General features: G+C 40.1%; 1 protein-coding gene across 1 annotated transcript in view; it reads right to left on the bottom strand.

Annotated features, from left to right (window-relative positions):
* Positions 1-20,707, bottom strand: part of LOC132816944 (RING finger protein 17-like) — a 41,822-nt gene that overhangs the window by 2,038 nt on the left and 19,077 nt on the right. Inside the window, exons 5-9 of the mRNA XM_060826967.1 lie at positions 14,419-14,535; positions 12,987-13,143; positions 9,960-10,095; positions 7,218-7,407; positions 5,414-5,511 (exon numbers count right to left, since the gene is read on the bottom strand). Coding sequence (XP_060682950.1) covers positions 5,416-5,511; positions 7,218-7,407; positions 9,960-10,095; positions 12,987-13,143; positions 14,419-14,535 — 696 coding nt within the window. The 3' untranslated portion in view covers positions 5,414-5,415. The remainder of the gene's footprint in view (positions 1-5,413; positions 5,512-7,217; positions 7,408-9,959; positions 10,096-12,986; positions 13,144-14,418; positions 14,536-20,707) is intronic.

Here is a 20,707-nt window from a genome sequence, read left to right as displayed (position 1 = left end):
GAATAGCTAAAAAGACATGTTATTTGATGTGATTGACAAGTCTTTGGGACTTCTGGCTTAGCATATCAGACTGAAATTTAATTTCAATTTTAGTGTACATTCATTACGCAAACAGGATGAGGTATTTGCTGAGTTTGAACTCATCTACTCCCAGCTATCCTGCTGCAAACCAGCACCCACTCAAAACCCTGAATTCTTGAAGGAGAAAGTGAGGTCTGCAGAGGAGAAAGGAGAAAGTGAGGTCTGAATTCTTGAAAGCAAGCCCAGCTGATCAAACATCCATGTGGAAAGCAAGCTTTAAAAAAAACATTGTTGGGCATGTGTAAGGGCAATGAGCTGTTGTAGGGTACATTTTCAAAGTTCACTGTTAACACAAAAATGATGATGTCCCTTTATGCCAATTTTTTTTTAATGGTCAATTCTGCATAAAATGAACACGTCAAATGGTTGGGCAATTTGTTGCCATGAAATAAGCACATCCTTCGCATACAGAGTAAAATGTTCCTCCTTTAATTTTGTATTCTTGCGTATGTCCTGATGAATGCAAGAAGAAAGACTGACAAAATACATCATTTACCAGTATTCATGTTTTGGTGGACATCGGCATACATTTGGGAAAATTAACAGAGTGAAATTCACAACTGACCTTGGAAGAACTGTTTGGGTGAAGTCACAGCACAGAAACAGATAAGTGAATAGTTTTAAAGTGTGGCCTACAGAAAGTCTGCAGTAGTGAGTAGAGTGAGTTCTTTCTTGATTATATGTTTTTTGAGATATATTTTAAGTTTCATCAAGAGACATATAAGCCATAACTATTAATTTAACCTGGGGCAATGATGTGTAGAGAAATACAAAGGTGTTACTTTCTGGGTCTGTAGATTGTGAAGGAGCAAAAATGGCCTTTAATAGAGTGATATGCGCTTCTCGTCATATGCGGGAGTTTAAGGAGAGTTTACTGGTTACTGTGGATTTTATCTGCAATAAATGCTGTTGGTTGCAAATCCTATCAGATCGAATGGATCGGTTGCAGAGACAGAGGTAATGAGGGATTTTCAACAGCAACAGTATGTGATAGATGGCAATTATAGGAAGGGAGCAAAAAGTCTCAGATACAGTCACATATATGGGTTAACTCTTACCTAAAGGTAAGAGAGGTAGGCAGTTAGTGCAGGATCTTCTGTGACTATTCCCATTTCAAATAAGTATGCTAAATTTGGAAAATGTAGGGGGTGATCAATTCTCAGGGGAATGTAGCACCAACAGCCAAATTTCTGGTATTGAGACTGGCTCTAATGCAATGAGGGGTATGTCTGCTTCCAAGAGATCAATTGTGTTAACAGACTCTTTAGTCTGAGGTACAGATAGACATTTCTGTGGCAAACAGCGAAAAATCAGAATGGTGTGTTGCTTCCCTGGTGCCGATAAAGGATGTCTCAGAGAGGGTGCAGAGTGTTGTCAAGGGGGAGAGGGGCCAGCAAGAGGTCATTGTCCACATTGGAACCAACGACATAGGAAGAGAAAAAGGTTGAGATTTTGAAGGGAGATTAGAGAGAGTTAGGCAGGAATTTAAAAAGGAGGTCCTCGAGAGTAGTAATATCTGGATTACTCCTGGTGCTACAAGCTAGTGAGGGCAGGAATAGGAGGCTATAGCAGATGAGTGCATGGCTGAGGAGCTGGTGTATGGGAAAAGGATTCACATTTTTGGATCATTGGAATCTCCTTTTGGGTAGAAGTGACCAGTACAAGGACAGCAGATTGCACCTAAATTGGAAGGGGACTAATATACTGGCAGGGAAATTTGCTAGAGCTGCTGGGGAGGATTTATACTAGTAAGGTGGGGGGGGGGGGGAACCCAGGGAAGATAGACAGGAAAGAGATCAATCTAAGACTGGTACAGTTGAGAACAGAAGAGAGTCAAATAGTCAGAGCTGGCAGGGACAAGGTAGGACTAATAAATTAAACTGTATTTGTTTCAATGCAAGGGGCCTAACAAGGAAGGCAAGTGAACTCAAAGCATGGTTAGGAACATGGGACTGGGATATCATAGCAATAATGGAAACATGGCGCAGGGATGGGCAGGACTGGCAATTTAATGTTTCAGGATACAAATGCTACAGGAAGGATAGAAAGGGAGGCAAGAGAGATGGGGGAGTGGCGTTTTTGATAAGGGACAGCATTACAACTGTGCTGAGGGAGGATATTCCCGGAAATACATCCAGGGTAGTTATTTGAGTGGAACTGAGAAATAAGAAAGGGATGATCACCTTATTGGGATTGTATTATAGACACCCAAATAGTCAGAAGGAAATTGAGAAACAAATTTATATGGCGATCTCAGCTATCTGTAAGAAAAATGGGTGGTTATGGTAGAGGATTTTAACTTTCCAAACATAGACTGGGACTGCCAGAGTTAAGGATTGAGATGGAGAGGAATTTGTTAAGTGTGTACAAGAAAATTTTGTGATTCAGTATGTAGATGTATCTACTAGAGAAGGTGCAAAACTTGACTTACTGTTGGGAAATAAGGCAGGGCAGGTGACTGAACGGAGGGAGCACTGAGGCCAGCGACCATAATTCTATTAGATTTAAAGTAGTGATGGAAAAGGATAGACCAGATTTAAAAGTTGAAGTTCTAAATTGGAGAAAGGCCATAGGAAAGGCTGGTAGGTATGGGGAATGCTGGATGACTCAAGAAATTGAGTGTTTGGTTGAGAAAAACAAGGAAGCATATGTCAGGTATAGACAGGATAGATAAAGTGAATCCTTAGAAGAGTATAAAGGAAGTAGGAGTACACTTAAGAGGGGAAATCTGGAGGGCAAAAAGGGGACGAGATAGCTTTGGCAAATGGAATTAAGAAAAATCCAAAGGGTTTTTACAAATACATTAAGGACAAAAGGGTAACTAGAGAGAGAACAGGGCCCCTCCAAGCTCAGCAAGGCAACCTTTGTGTGGAGCTGCAGAAAATGCGGGAGATACTAAATGAATATTTTGCATCAGTATTTACTGTGAAAAAGGACATGGAAGATATACAATGTAGGGAAATAGATGGTGACATCTTGAAAAATGCCCGTATTACAGAGGAGGAAGTCCTGTTTGTCTTGAAACACATAAAGGTGGATAAATCCCCAGGACCTGATCAAGTGTACCTTAGAACTCTGTGGGAAGCTAGAAAAGTGATTGCTGGGCCTCTCGCTGAGATATTTGTATCATCAATAGGCACAGGTGAGATGCCGGAAGACTGGAGGTTGGCTAACGTGGTGCCATTGTTTAAGAAGGGCGGTAAAGACAAGCTAGGGAACTACGGACCAGTAAGCCAGAGGTCTGCAGTGGGCAAGTTGTTGGAGGGAATCCTGATGGACAGGATGTACATGTATTTGGAAAGGCAAGGGATTAGATTTGTCAACGTGGCTTTGTAGTCAATCATGTCTCTCAAACTTAATTGAGTTTTTTTTGAAGAAGTAACAAAGAGAATTGATGAGGGCAGAGCAGTAGATGTGATCTATATGGATTTCAGTAAGGCGTTTGACAAGGTTTCCCCATGGGAGACTGGTTAACAAGGTTAGATTTTATTGAATACAGGGAGAACTAGTCGTTTGGATACAGAACTGGCTCGAAGGTAGAAGACAGAAGGTGGTTGTGAAGGGTTGGTTTTTCAGACTGTGAGCAATGGAGTGCCACAAGGATCGGTGCTGGATCCTCTACTTTTTGTCATTTACATAAATTATTTGGATGCGAACGTAAGAGATATAGTTAGTAAGTTTGCAGATAACACCAAAATTGGAGGTGTAGTGGACAGCAAAGAAGGTTACCTCAAATTATAACAGGATCTTGATCAGATGGGCCAATGGGCTGAGAAGTGGCAGATGGAGTTTAATTCAGATAAATGTGAGGTGCTGCATTTTGGGAAAGCAAATCTTAGCAGGACTTATACATTTAATGGTAAGGTCCTAGGGAGTATTGCTGAACAAAGAGACCTTGGAGTGCAGGTTCGTTGCTCCTTGAAAGTGGAGTCGCAGGTAGATAGGAGAGGGAAGGAGGCGTTTGGTATGCTTTCCTTTATTGGTCAGAGTATTGAGTACAGGAGTTGGGAGGTCATGTTACGGCTGTACAGGATATTGATTAGGCCACTGTTGGAATATTGCGTGCAATTCTGGTCTCCTTTCTATCGGAAAGATATTGCAAAACTTGAAAGGATTCTGAAAAGAATTACAAGGATGTTGCCAGGGTTGGAGGATTTGAGCTATAGGGGGAGGCTGAACAGGCTGGGGCTGTTTTTCCTGGAGTGTTGGAGGCTGAAGGGTGACCTCATAGAGGTTTACAAAATTATGAGGGGCATGGATAGGATAAATCCATGTGGGCGGCACGGTGGCACAGTGGTTAGCACTGCTGCCTCACAGCACCTGAGACCCGGGTTCAATTCCCGACTCAGGCGACTGACTGTGTGGAGTTTGCACGTTCTCCCCGCGTCTGCGTGGGTTTCCTCCAGGTGCTCCGGTTTCCTCCCACAGTCCAAAGATGTGCGGGTCAGGTGAATTGGCCATGCTAAATTGCCCATAGTGTTAGGTAGGGGTAAATGTAGGGGTATGGGTGGGTTTCACTTCGGTGGGTCGGTGTGGACCCACACCCACAGACCCGAAGGGCCTGTTTCCAAACTAAGTCTAATCTAATCTAATCTAAATAGACAAAGTCTTTTCCCTGGGGTGGGGGAGTCCAGAACTAGAGGGTATAATTTTAGGGTGAGAGGGGAAAGATATTAAAAGACCTAAGGGGCAACTGTTTCTCGCAGAGGGTGGTACGTGGATGGAATGAGCAACCAGAGGATGTGGTGGAGGCTGGTACAATTGCAACATTTAAAAGGCATTTGGATGGGTATATGAATAGGAAGGGTTTGGAGGGTTATGGGCCAGGTGCTGGCAGGTGGGACCAGATTGGGTTGGGATATCTGGTCGGCATGGACAGGTTGGACCAAAGGGTCTGTTTTCATGCTGTACATCTGTGACGCTATGTCTCTAACCCACAATGTAAGGACATAGTCTCAGAATAAGGGACAGATCTTTTCAAACTGGCATGTGGAGAAATTATTTCATCCAAAGGGTTACAAATCTTTGCAATTCTTTCTTCTAGAGTTCTGCAATATCCACTGTTGAATACATTCAAGGCTGGAATATCCATTTATTTTTGATTTCTTAAAGAATCAAGGGTAATGGGGAGCTGGCAAGACGATAAAGCAGAAGCCCAAAATCAGCCATGATCCTTAGGACTGACAGGCAAGCTTCTTGGCCAAATGGCTTAACACTGCTTCTATTTCTCATGCTTACTTGATGCTTTTGAAAAATAAGTAAGTTTTCCAACATTCAAATGTTAAATAGACATGAGATAGAGGAAAGAAAAATATATTTACTTAAAACTTACTTTTACATATCTAAGTCTGCTAGCCCCTTTTCCACAAGTGGTAGGTGAATCAGTGATCCTTCTTCATACAAGAATACAGAAACTTCTGGACATAGGCCCTGAAGAACATTTTAGGTTCACTTCAGTTTCACTGAACATGACATATTAATGTTAATAAAGCCAATGTTATTTGCAAGTTACAATCATATCAAAATGCAAGATTGTGGTTTTAGCAAACACTGGTGCAAAGAATGATCAAGTTTAAAATGCTGTGTCCAATTTCATGAGCATTGCAAGAATATATTGCTGATAATGGAATTAATTTACTGTAATTCTTACTGAATTTAAAGTATAATGTCCTTCATGCATCTCAAAATAATTTTTATATTCACTATATTGGGGATGGATGAAGCAGAGGCAAGATGGAAAACAAGGGAGAAGAGGAGAGGAAAAAGGCTGCTGATGAGAGAGTGGGGAGCGAGAGGAAGCAGAGACAAAGAAACAAGAGGTACAGAACAGTGAAAAGTGGCAAGCCACGGGAAGGTCTGGGACAGATTACTGTACGCAATCAGGTCCCGGACCTTCCCATGGCTTGCCACTTCAATACACAATCCTGCTCCCAAGCTCACATGTTTATCCTTGGCCTGCTGCAATGTTCTAGTGAAGCTCAACGCAAAGTGGAGGAACAGCATCTCATCCTCTGACGAGGCACGTTACAGCCTGCCGGTCTCAACATTGAATTTAACAATTTCAGATAATTATCCCATCTCAACCCCTCTGTTTTCATTCTGCTCCCTAATTTTACTTCATTTTTAAAAAAATATTTTTTTTCCCACTGTTCTGTACCTCTTACTTCTTGATTGTCCCTTTCTCTCGCTCCCCACTCTCTCATCACCTTTTTCCTCTCCTCCCCCCCCTTTGCTACCCTTCTCCCGCGTTTTTCCATTTTGCCTCTGCTTCACCCATCCACTGCATATTTTGTCACATAGCACTGGCTTCTGCCTTGGTCATTCACAGCTCCTAATCTCCCTATAATATCTTTATGCACTGTCATTATCAGCTCTTTATTGCTATCTTTGCTTCTGGAGCCATGACTCGCCTTCTCTCAGTCTAAGATAAATACCTCTCTATTTCTCCCTTTTTTTAAGCTTTGACGAAGGGTCAGTTAGACTTGAAACGTCAGCTCTTTTCTCTCCTTACAGATGCTGCCAGACCTGCTGAGATGTTCCAGCATTTTCTCTTTTGGTTTCAGAGTCCAGCATCCGCAGTAATTTGCTTTTATCCAGAATTGTCCCTCCCCCACTGACTCCAGTTTTACTAGGCTGCTTGGTGCCACACTTAGTCAAATGCAGCCACCACCTGCAACTTCCCCTCCAAGCCACTCACCATCCTGATTTGAAACTATAATCACTGTTCCTTCACTGTCGCTGGATCATAATCTTGGAATTCCCTCCTTAAAGGCAAATGCACTGTTGCACTTCAGGAAAGTTGGCTAAAGATTTTAGCAAATGCTTCAGTCTCTTCTTCTGTACTCTAACAATCACCAAGTGGGGCAAGCCATTATCTTACAACACTGGAAATAATTATTTTTCTTTAGTTCCCTTCCATCACTATTTGTCACAATCTTTTAAAATCCATTTTGAAGATCCCAACTCAATCTAGCTTACCAGGGTCAAAATAATGTTACTTTAAATGATTTCTGCTACTTTAAATTGTGTTCTGTTTAAATATATAATATACACAAATATAAATCGTAATATATTTCACACTAACTTTGCTTAACAGCATAGGTTAATGATTCACCAGATTTAATTAAGTAACTTACCACCAGGAATGCTGTAAGTTGATTCCCTTGTACAATGTCAATTATTGTCCACAGAGCCTCCATGGACCATTCTGGACTGTATGCAATTCGGTCAACATTATTCATTAAAGCTGGGGGTTTAAATCCTGCCAGCTTGACTTTGACGGCTCGAACTGGATACTGCACTAAACGTGCAGGAATCTGCCGAAGCCTACCATTAAACATTAAAGAATACATATTACAACTGATGCTTGCACATAATACGGAGGAGAATAAAGATCAAACTTACGCCAACTTTTTGGATAATGAAAGTGTACAAATCAGCCTTGGATTAAGCAGATAACTGCAGAAGTTCAGTACTGAGAAACATTCTGGTGACAGTTAATCTTGGCTATGAAGCCCAGTATCGATCTAGATTACAAAACATTGAGAGAGAGACACTTCAGGTATCGCCCATCTTGCACAGAACTGAGTACTGAACGGCAGCCCTGTAACACACCTTACTTCTCTGATGAAGCACAAGCAGTCCTTAAATTGACACATCTACTCAAGAGTAATTCAGCACAGGAACAAGCCCTTCTATCCAACTTCTCCATGCCAACCAGGTTTCCTAAACTGAACTAGTCCCATTTGCCAGTTTTTGGCCATATCCCTTTAAACCTTTCCTATCTACTAATCTGCTCCCATGTCTTTTAAATGTTGCAATTGTGTCCACGTCTACCACTTCCTCTGGCAGATTGTTCCATATCTGCAACATTCTACATGTGAAAAAAATTGCCCCTCAGATCCTTTTTAAATCTCTCCCCTCTTCACATTAAAACTTATGGTCTCTAATTTTGGACTCACCTAACCTGGGAAAAAGACCTCAGCTATTCACCTTATCCATGCCCCTCATGATTTTATAAACCGCTACAAGGTCACCCCTAAGCCTCTGACACTCCAGGGAAAAACATCCAGCCTGCCCTTCTAACTCAAACCTACTTGTCTTTGTAAGATCATTGCAAATCTTTTTTGCACTCTTTCCAATTTAATAATTTCCTATTGCAGGATGACCAGAATTGTAAACACTACTCCAAATGGGACTTCACCAATGTCCGTAACCATTTCCAAATTAATAAAATTATGACCGATTCCAAAATGCTCCATCACTAACCTCAGTCACTTGCCCTCCCTCATTTCTTAAGGTAGATCAAGTGTTACCCTTTCTCTACTATAGCCATCTACATATCGATTGAGAAAATTTTCCTGAATACACTTAAATTCGTCCCCATAAAAGTCTTTAACACTTCAGCAGTACCAGTCGATGTTTGGAAAATTAAATACCCCCACTATTACAACTCCAGTATTCTTACAGCAATCTGCGACGTCCCTAAATATTTGCTCCTGAAATTTCTGCCGATTACTGGGGCGACTATAGTACAATCCCCTCAAAATGATCACCGCCTCCTTATTTTCTCAGTTCCACCCCTAGAGCCTCACCGGATGATTCCTCAGGAATATCCTCTCAGCACTGCTGTGACGTTTTCCTAATCAAAAACACCACTTCCCCTCCTCTTTTGCTTTCCCTTCTATGGCATCTGCACTCCAAACATTAAGCTGGTGCTAAAGACCTGGTTGCTGCTATTTTCCCCTAAGAGGCTATCCCTACAATCAGTATACCTAGAGAGGGGATAGCCACAGGAGATTTGTGCACTGTGTGTCTACCTCTCCTGACAGTCACCCATCTACCTAACTGGACCTGCAGTATGATCACCTCCATGAAGCTATTTATTACATTCTCTGCCTTCTGTGTGCTCCTCAGTGGGTTTAACTGCTGCCCCAACCAATCCATGCAGTCTAGGAACTGCACCCAGACATATTTCCTGCAGACCCATAGTCACCAGGGACACAAGTGCTCCCTGATCTCCCACATCTGAAAGGAACATATCACTACAATGACTGCCATCTCTGTGCCTTTAATAAGTGGAGATCTTAAAAGCAAAACAAGGCCTGCCCCTATCTTGTTGTTGCTCACCCTCCTCAACAAAGCCCAGTATTCACCTGGACCTACCAATAACACTGTGACCACAAAGTAGCCCCTCTCAAAATGGCTGCTCCACCAGAGCCTGCCTGGGCAGTTACTGGTGAAATGAACTAACCCACTCTTAGAAACAGAAAATAGGAAGAGCTCATTTTGCCCTTCAAGCTTGCTCTAATCGTTCAATATGACCATCCATGTTTCTGGGGAAGAGAATTCCACAGCCAATTCACTTTGAAGAAATTTCTCTTCCTCAGTCCTAAAGGGCCTAACCCATATCTTTCAACCTTCACTAGCACAACATCAGAGATGCAAAGACCTGCAGTCTACTTTGCCTATGGATACCAACCCACCTAAATATTGATGTACAAGGCTTTCTTGACAAATGTCAGGGTTAATGATAAGTACACAAGTCTGCAGAGATACAGTTTTGTCTCTGTGCACTATTTTGACACAAGATGCTACACAGTAGAAACCAAAAAAAACTTCCAATTTTTGAATAAATAGTTCTGATTAAAAGTAATCTCCATTGTAAATATGTTCAGAAATTTTAAAAATTTAAAGATGAGAAACAAAATATTTGTTACCCTAACCTTTCCCTCAAACTCTTCATGTTAGGCCATGTTACTCCCAAAGTAATCAAGCAGAGTTGTACATTTAATGAGATAAAGTGTTTGTCCATGTGAATCACAAACATGCATCATGACAAAAATACTACCTCTATAAACATATTTAAGCGCAGATACCTAAAATGTGGTAAAGATGCAGTGGAGCCAAAGTCAACATGCTGCACCAAGATCTTTAATGGTTGGACTTTATCTAGTGACAATACTTTTGCTCTGTACCATCGTCCATCGCTGTATTCAGCAAGGCAAGGCATTTCTGCAAAGAAGCATATTAAATTGGATAAGATAACAAAAAAATGTTTCAAGTATCTGATTCATTGCTCATGTTAACTTTTTAGAGGTAATGTTTTTGTTACCAGAACTAAACAAACTGTTTGAAAACCTCAGCAGGTCTGGCAGCATCTGTGCAGAGAAATCAGAGTTAATGTTTCAGGTTAAGTGACCCTTCCTCAGGTACTACGGCAATGGATGAACGGACACTATAACAACTGTCAGACAGGCATGTTCTCTCCCAGTAGAGGAAACACTTCAGCAGACAAGGACATTCAGCCTCCGATCTCCAAGGCAGCCTTCAACACACACAATGCAGAATTGCCAAGCAGAAACGGATAGCTGAGTTCTGTACTCATGAAGATGGCCTCAACTATGATCTTGGGTTCTTGCTGCACTTTCATGTAACCCCCACCATATTGTCTTGTATTTGTGAATTCTCCCTTAGTGTCCTGTTTTAACACAATCACCTTGATAACTTATTATGATCTCTCTAACTTAGTTTGTTCTGGATTACTTGTTACTTGATTAGCCCCTCGGCATTACTCTTATACCTAACGTGTTAATCCAGCCATTTGGTTTGTCTCCAGCATAGTCTTATTTTTAAACTTTTTGTAAAAATATCTCTACCTCAATTAACTAGATTATATGTCATCCCCTTCACTTATTATTCAGCTGTTGCCACTTTACACTCACTGTCTGACACTCTTGATCGCCTGCACTTATTATTCAACACTCCACTCATCATTTGTAAGATTTTTTGATCTCTCTGCCAATAAATTCTGTGCCTGTACACCTTTCTTCACTTCACCTGACCAAGTGACAGCATTCTGAAAGCTGGAGATTTCAAATAAACCTTGACTATAACCTGGTAGTGTGACTTCTGACCTTGTCCACCCCAGCCCAAAACGGTCACCTTCACATCAGTAATTCTGGTATAATTATTATAATCTTCCTTATTCTGCAAACCAAGGTTTAGAAGGAAGTGAAGGCACTGAGAAGGGCAGAGAGAAGGCGTTTAGAACTGTTCAAGGGGTGAAGAATTTCAGTTAATAAGACAGATCAGAGGAACTTGAATTGTTTTCTTTGGAGAATAGAAAGTTAAAGGAAATCAGATCGAAGAAGTTAAAATTTGAGAGACCTAGACAGTAAATAGGGGGAAAATGTTCCCACTCATGAAAGGAAGAGGAGATGGGGACACAGATTGGAAGGAATTATTTAAAGCAAAAAAGTGATTGAAGGACAAGTTTTTCCATGTAATCAGTGGTTAGTGTCTGAGATGTACTGCCTCAAGAGCGTGTGGAGAAGACAGGTGCAATTGAGACATTCAAAAAAGTATTAAATGATTACTTGAAAAGGAACAGCATACAAGGAGAAAACAAAAGAATGGCACTAAGGGATATGCTAATTTGGCAAGCTGGTGCAGACAATGGTCTGAATAGACACTTCCAACTGTACCATTTCTGTGAAAAGGTATACAATTAAAATGCAGAACAGTGATGATTCCCAGAACACCATTTTTAAAAAAAAGGTTGTACAATGGGTACCTTTTTCATAGCTAGAATAGAAAGAGTAGCTAGGCGTACATAGCTGGAAACATTATAAATAAGGGATAATTGGCTTAAAAGGTCAGTTTGAGGAGATTCTTCAGAGGAAGATGCCATCCTTATTGGTGATCCAGACACTAAACACCTTTACAACTCCTTTAAAATCATTCTTGAGGGAATTACGAAATAATCCAAGCACATAGCAAATGTTAAGGCAACCTGTTACACCACAGCTTGTTTCAGTCAAATATTTTGCATACAATAAAGATTGCTTAACTGAAAATAAAATCTTATGATACTGTTCAGAGATAAAATGTGTTATTTAGAGCTTTTTAAAAAAAAGTCAACTCCTTAATTATTTGCTGAAACTATATTACAGTTATTTCAATCTAGGCAAAGAAAAAACCTACTGTTGAAAGGGCTCATATTTAAAACAGCCACAATAGTCTTGCTATTAATTGTACAGTAATTTGCATTGCAAGGTGGTAATGCTCTAATGCCACAACTAAAATACTGAGCTATAACAAATGCAGGATTATTCCTAATCTTTCAATAATATTGAATTTACACTGTCAAGTATAAGTAGCACACTTTTCTAGCAATTTGGAGGAAGAGAAAATAGTTCCAGCTATTTACTACACAAACCAGTCAAATTTTCTAGTGTTTTTGAATGGTTTCACATGGACCATTTAACTGCACATTCTCTTCTGAAAAGCTGCTTAAAATTTCACAAGTAATGTTTGTAAAGAAACAGACTGTATCAGCAATTTTCTTGAACCGGATATGAAAACTTAGGAAAGTTAATAAAACACGTAATGCAGCAAGTGCAAAAAATGGAATGGATGGTCACTAATATGTAACGCAGGATGAGAATGATAACAATCCAAGAAATACATTTATCTCCCAGTTTTACAACAAACTTAAATAGTTTATCAATGTAATAAACTCCTTTGAATCGGAATACAGCAAATCAATACCAAGATACAGTTCATATTTTGCTGTGGTTTTTCATAGTGAACTAGATCTAAATACAAAAGATAAAACACAAATCTAAAAAATTATACATTTTAGATGTTTATCATTTAGTTAAAAATTGTTGTTACACGCAGAAAATATCGGGATAATCAAGTTCTGGAGAGAAGTCAATTGGACTGGAAACAATAATGCTGTTCCTTGCTCCGCATATGCTGGCAAACTGTCTCTTTTTCAGTAATTTTTATTTGCAATTAAAAGCATTTTAAAGTAAGTTTTACATAAATTTGCTGAGGTTAAAAGTGATTTTGATCTTAGAACACTGATCTGCACCTACACACTAAATAATATGCAATACCTGATCTGAAATCAGATAGTAAAGGAAGTGCCTCTGCATTCTGATTAAGCTCTCTGAGAGCTTGCTCAAGATCATCTTCTGGTTCATAGCTTATGCCGCTATCATCCGTGTCAGTATCAGATTCAACATCTCTCCTCGAACCAATGGAAATGTACACCTGAAAATTGAAAAGATCTCACAAAGTAACAGGACATTCAGTCTGAACAATTTTATGCTGTGCGCATCCTCCACACAAGCAGTAATGCTAATCACATGTGCCTGCTGTTTCCACATCACCATTATTCCCTTTTTCCTCCAAATGCCTATTAAACCTACTCTTAAATCTTGATGCCTTTGCTTCAAATTACTAATGATGCCAGTCCACCTCACTTTCACAATTCAACAAATTTCCTTTGCGCTCTGATATTAGATTGAATAGGAGATTAATAATATTGTCCACTTGTTCCATAACCGATATCAGTCCTCTATTGTTGATGACTACTGTTGTAACTTCTCAAACCTACACTCCTTAGCATTTTCACCTTTCTGTCCTTATAAAGTGCTCTGTAAAACATGCTTCTTTAACCAGGTTTCTGGTCATATGTTCAACCTTCTCTTTGTGCTCTAGCCATTTTTGGAGGAACAGGGCATGCAAATCAAACAGCAACGTGACAAGTAGCTTTATTTCTAGTTGCCAAGAAACATCTATCTTCCCGACTCAGGCGACTGACTGTGTGGAGTTTGCACGTTCTCCCCGTGTCTGCGTGGGTTTCCTCTGGGTGCTCCGGTTTCCTCCCACAGTCCAAAGATGTGCGGGTTAGGTGAATTGGCCATGCTAAATTGCCCATAGTGTTAGGTAAGGGGTAAATGTTGGGGTATGGGTGGGTTGCGCTTCGGTGGGTCGGTGTGGACTTGTTGGGCCGAAGGGCCTGTTTCCGCACTATAAGTAATCTAGATCATAGTCAGAGATATATAGCATGTAAACAGACCCTTCGGTCCAACACATCCATACCGACTAGACATCCCATTTGCCAACATTTGGCTAATATCCCTCAACCCTTCCAATTCATGCACCCATCCAGATGCCTTCTAAATATTGTAATTGCACCAGCCTCCACTACTACTTCTGGCAGCTTGCTCCATTAACGCACTACCCTCAGTATGAAAATGTTGCCCCATAGATCCCTCTTAAATATTTCCCCTCTCATCACAACCTTATGTCCCTTTGTTTTGAACTCACCTAACCAGTGCTAAATACTTTGGCTATTTATCCTATCCATGCCCTTCATGATTTTATAAACCTCTAAGGTTTGATTCATATTTGTCTCTGCACAGCATAGAAATTTAACTTTAAGCAAAAAAGATTCAATAAAGCAGTGGGCCCCTTTGATAGTCCTTCATTATGTTACCTTTTACCCAAGATCTTTCTCTCCAGAAATGGTAGTATGCATACCTGATTGGGAGTTTCTAGGTGCTTTACTGTTACAGGGAAAACCTTTCCAGGTAAAGGCAATAATGGATAATCATACTCTGGCACCATGAAGGTTTCAAAGCGTGAGGCCAGCAAATCCTGTGAATACATACACCCAACATATTAGATCATTACTTTATGACCAATTCGTTTCAGATACTTCTTACTGTAGTTGTGAGATATTAATGTTGTAATATTAATTTAGAGATCGAAATCACAGCAACTAAACTTTTAAATACAGAAAATAATCTAAAAATACTTCTCTTATTGGAACCTAATGAGCAGCATGGTGGGCCCCTTCTGTGTTGTATCATTTCTATGGTTCTGCCAAGTTCACGCATTCAGCTTTGGAACATCTAAATAGCTTTCCAAAGCAATAGTGCTGACAAAGTAACTGGGCAGAATGGTCAGGTCAGTTATAATTCAGGCTAGTTATTTAGGAACTACACAATCAAACTGTCCAAGGAATGATCAAATTTAAAATTAAGGAAGCTTTTCATATAGGTGAATGTAGATGTACTTAAATCACATGGACTTTAAGTTCAAGTAGTCAGCCACTACCATCTTCTCAAGTTCAAATCAGAAATGGGTAATAGGTTCTAGCCCAGCCAGCAATGCCCTCATGCCATGAGCAAAAAAAACAGAATTGATTTTATCCCACCAGATTCTCTTACACTGTTATGGTCAGCCACCTGAACCATCTGGGATGCCCGGGATAGATTCACCAACATCAATGCTTTGTTTTGGTGTCAATCTAAGTTATCACATTGGAAAAGATGCCCACATAAGGTCACCAGCTTGATCTTAGTCAAACAGAACATGTTTATTGTATATTAATGAATATCTAGTTATGTTGTATCTCAAATACAATGATCTCTGAGAGACATCTGGCTCAACTCAAAAATAAGTTCACTTTACTGCTAAAACATTTTCACATTTCATTGCAAACCAGTAGAGAACCAGAAGCTGACTGGTCAGCTCCTCTCAGGAGCAGTCCTTTATGTCCTTTTGGACAGAGCCCCTCTCATAGTGCTAATTAACCCTTTCAGATATGTATTGCCTTAGAATATGACTGACAAAATTTGTGGCCTACCATTTGTTTTTTGGAACAAGTTCAATTCACCATTTCACCCTTTCAATTTTTGACTTGGATTAACTTTGCTTACTGTGTAGCACTTCACATTTTTTTAACTAATGTGACAGAATCCCTACTTTTATTTTTGAGACCGACGCTAATTTAAGAGGCGAAACAACTCTCTCAGTCTCTAAGGAAACTAAGACAATCTCAGATTAGAAACTAAAACCTTTGGGAACACAAACTATTTGAAACCATACAACAAGAATATAGCCAGAGTTTAGATGATCACCTGATTTGGTGCTGCAGTACAGGTAGGCTGAAAAAGACAGGTTTATCCAGAAGCTGATATACAATTTCCCCAACTGTTACAGTTGCTTGAACAGTAGCAATCTAGTTCACCTGAACCACTAAGCAAAGTAGAGAGATCGTACAGGCACGTGCCATTTTTGGTGAAGGCTGTGCCTGTGAAAGTTGGGTTGGTTGCATTGTTGCTTTTGGATGGGGATCAGACTAAATCCTGGAAGAACAGCTGAAATTCTTTGGGAGAAAGACTAGTTTTGATGAACTCTGTGACTGAACTTGATCTACTATGCACTGTGGAATCTCAATTTGCAAGATCGGTCTTGGTTTCATTTATCATCTGATATTTATAATTTACTGTAACTTGTCTATTAATTCACACAAATTCTATTCTGGGTTTCATGCATTACATAGTATATTGCGTTTGTTTCATTTGACTCTTGGATTGAATTTATTTTGATTTTAACTATTGAATCTTGCAGCCCCATTGTTTTAGGATTGACTAGGATTTAAGATAATTTCTTACATAAAAATATTGGTTTGACTAAAGTTAAAACAGCATGCTCTGAAAATCTAGTCAAGAGCTTTAATTTTTTAATATTTTCTTTCTCATCTCTCAAATTGACCTAAGCAAATAATTTCAAGAAATAAAATATAAATTAACCTATATGACAACAGAGACCATAATTTAAACAAATAATTATTTCCACCGAGACAGAAATCCTGGCAAAATTACGTTTATTGTCCAACCTTTTCTAAACTAAGGCAACAATAAGCCTTTACTAGATGATATAGAGTACCCTTTTAGGTGGTGCATAGACCAGAAAGAGAGCTAACGTCACTCATGCATGCTGGCGTGGAGCTGCCTGTCTCAAGATGGCACTGCAGGATGAACAATAAGATATAAACCCTGTACAAGAGAGTTTATTTTAGATTGAAGTTGATCTGTCTTCAATACTTTCCTCCTGGTTTGTTAGCAACCTCCCTCTCTCTCACTCCCTCCACAGCCTCCCAACCTTTTCCAGCCTGCCCCTCACTACCAGGGGGACAGAGAGAAAAAGAAAGAGGTGGTGCAGCACCCCCACTAGCATCTTTTTTGCCTCTATTCTGTCTGTGGTATCTACCTCATCTTCCTGGACCATCATCTGCATGTAATGTCTTAGTCACCAGACTCTGCATTTGCAAATACAACATATCACTGCATAAGCGTGGAAGCCTTTTTGTTTTGAATAGTTTCCACAATAATTAATTTGTTGCAATCCTTGCACATTTAATGTTTCCCTGATTACGCAAGCATAAGAGATACAGTTAGTAAGTTTGCAGATGTCACCAAAATTGGAGATGGAGTGGATAGTGAAGAGGGTTACCTCAGATTACAACAGGATCTTGACCAGGTGGGCCAAATGGGCTGAGAAGTGGCAGATGGAGTTTAACTCAGATAAATGCCAGGTGCTGCATTTTCGGAAAGCAAATCTTACCATTAAGTGTATAAGTCCTGCTAAGGCCCTAGGGACTGTTGCTGAACAAAGAGACCACGGAGTGCAGGTTCATAGTTCCTTGAAAGTGGAGTCGCAGGTAGATTGGATAATGAAGGCGGCATTTGGTATGCTTTCCTTTATCGGTCAGGGTACGGAGTACAGGAGTTGGGAGGTCATGCTGTGGCTGTACAGGATATTGGTTAGGCCACTGTTGGAATATTGCACGCATTTCTGGTCTCCTTCCTATCGGAAAGATATTGCGAAACTTGAAAGATTTACAAGGATGTTGCCAGGGTTGGAGGATTTGAGCTATTGGGAGAGGCTGAACAGGCTGGGGCTGTTTTCCCTGGAGCATCGGAGGCTGAGGGGGTGGCCTCATAGAAGCTTACAAAATTAATCGGGGATATGGATAGAATAAATAGGCAAAGTATTTTCCCTGGGGTGGGAAGGTCCAGAACTAGAGGGCATAGGTTTAGGGTCAGAGGGGAAAGATATAAAAGAGACCTAAGGGGCAACGTTTTCCACACAGAGGGTGGTACGTCTATGGAATAAACTGCCAGAGGAAGTGGTGGAGGTGGTACAATTACAACATTTAAGAGGCATTTGGATGGGTATATGAATAGGAAGGGTTTGGAGGGATATGGGCAGGGTGCTGGCAGTTGGGACTAGACTGGTTGGGATATGTGGTCGGCATGGACAGGTTGAACCAAAGGGTCTGTTTCCATGCTGTACATCTCTATGACTCTATAGAATTTCACAACATGTAATGATAAATAAAGTGATCTATTCACAGGCCAAGACGATGCTGTTCTTGCTCTTATCATGGTTATAAGACTCACATGTGCTATTAAAACAAGTCTGGCAAAATACTACTGTACATTTATTGGTGCACATTGCAGCCAGATTCTGGGGAAAGATAAATTATCTATTGATCAGTCAGATAGATAATTTCGCAGCACAAGTTGAAGCAGTTCTGCCTAGCAGCCAAGTGAGAATATAATCCCATTGAGTTGACCACTGTAGCTTATAGAAGGGTAATGAGCTATTCGGAGACAAGACACCCTCTTACTCACTATTGCAGCCATCATATTGATATACTTATGCAAGGTATCACGTGGACTCAGTGATGAGGCTTGAATCTCTGTTAAAATCAGAAGGTATACATTAAATCAGTTTGCATAGCCTTTAGCAAGGCTTGCCAAAATGGGCGTCAGGACCCCAAGAATTTCAAGCTAAAGTTTTAGTGACCTGAGATCCAAGGCAGCAATGGCTGCCACAGAACACAGCCACTTTCTCCTCTCCCAACTGCCCTCAGATTCTCCCTCCCATGCCTCCTTCTCTCATACGTCTGCTGCTCTCCAACACATCCCCTATTCTCTGATGTCATTATGGGGATGCAACAATTTTCAAGCCACAAAATTGGGTCACAGCGGGAAAATATTTGGGATATACTGACCGAAAGGTTTAAAAAAAAACAGCAAAACCACACCACCAACGGAAAAACATAATCAAATGATTTGGTTGAGTTTAAAAAGTGGTTACAAATAACAACTGATGTAAATACGATATTTTGTTCATATTCAGTAAAATTTTACCTCATGCATCAAATCCCAACTTTCTTCAGGCTCATTTCCATCATTTAAATTCGGACAAAATTTCTATTAAGGAGAAAGTAAATAAGTTCATCCTCGGTGTTACATTTGGCAAAAATAATTGCTAATTGTTTGCTGTAAATATGACAGTTGTTAAATGTTAATAGATAATATTAGCTACATGCAGGAATGGAAAGCAGAATTTAAGTTCGAAGTAACATTTCTTTGATGAGAATGAACTGGCAAAGCCAGTGGCTAGATCTATACAATTATAAATGCGATCACAATTTTATATCTGGGTCTAACCCTTTTCTTGGTTTGGCACTAACCTCTTTCCTGGCCTGGAGGAATTATGATTTACAACATATGACCTGGATTTAAATACTTGAGACATTTGCTAAAACAGTCTTGTAGTGCTTTGAGATTTTTTGATCACTGTCTTCATTGTGACAATGCCAAAAATCTCAATTAGTACTCTTCCATACGCTAGTGAGAAGTTGTGTGAAGATCTCGTCCACGTTTAAACAGACTCCTTGTGAACCCTATAATGGTGTTTCTTTGTTTGGGAAAGTGAAACTTCCATCCTACCCTGGTTAAAAACCACCACCAGCAACAGAGGCACTCCCATGAAATTACATCCCAAGATGCTTCAAAAGTGCTTCATATCAAACTGCTTAAGATCCTATAAAATCAAGTGACCAGAAGATTCTACGAGTATCTATGAATAGTATTAGAAGGCTAGTGGGGCACAGAGGCTTTGGGAATAATTACTGAGCTTGGGACCTAGGCAACCAAAGGCATGCTGCCTTTAGTGAAGCAATTCAAGATAAGAAATCGGGTCTGCAGAAATTTTGCATGTATTATAAAAGCTGGAAAGGTTACAGATAGGAAAGAGGAAGGCCATGGTGGAACATTAAAACACAGAATTCTGAAATCAAGACTTTTTTAAACCAGGCAACATTCTACTCTGGTGTAGACAAATATGATAAACAAATAAGATGTATGAGAGTTTTTTTAAAAAAAGTTCAATTTTGTGGTGCAAAGAGTCCACGACAATGTTCCCATGCATCCATTGTGTTTGTTCTTCTATGTGATAGAGGTTGAGAGATTGGAAAGGTGCTGTCAAAAGGAGCCTTGACGTGTTGTTGCATTGTGTCTTCAATGCTATTGCCACTGTGCATCAATAATGGAGAGAATAAATGTTTAACGTCAATGGGGTGTCAAACAAGCAGGCTGTATTGCCCTGAATGGTGTCAAGTGTCTTGAGTGTTGCTGGATTTTACCACATTGTTGACTTGTGCTTTACAGATGGTGTACAGGCCTTGAGGAGTCAATAGGTGAGACACTCACCACAAAATTGAAGCATTCATTATTTCAAACATTAAAAAGGATACCAAAGTTGTAAAAGGTGTGATTCCATTTCAAGACTACAAACAGATAGGGGACACAGCCAATGGTAAGAAGCAGAATGTATGAACATGATGGGTTGATCTTTCTAATACTTAGAAGTCATTGCTATCCCTTTGGGTCTGAAATCAGATAAATTGAAGACAGTGATAGAGTTGAGAGAGATGACAGCAAATTAGAGTAGGGCGTCATCAATGTGCATGTGGAATCTAAAACTTTACTTTTAAATCATATGGTCAAGAGGAAACATATAGGTGAGTAATAAGAAGGAAGTAAGGATCGATTGTCTGTGGACTCGTAGATATTATGTGGGAGCAAGAAGGAAAATCCTTGACTGGACAGATACAAATGGGACCAAGTGAAAGTAGCCCTAATTAGATGGATGGCAGGGAGGGACTGGAGAATGGAGAGGTCAG

The sequence above is a fragment of the Hemiscyllium ocellatum genome, chromosome 6 (assembly GCF_020745735.1).
Source record: "Hemiscyllium ocellatum isolate sHemOce1 chromosome 6, sHemOce1.pat.X.cur, whole genome shotgun sequence".
NCBI lineage: Eukaryota > Metazoa > Chordata > Chondrichthyes > Orectolobiformes > Hemiscylliidae > Hemiscyllium > Hemiscyllium ocellatum.
The sequence above is the reverse complement of the archived record's forward strand: the minus strand, read 5'-3'. Positions and strand labels throughout refer to the sequence as shown.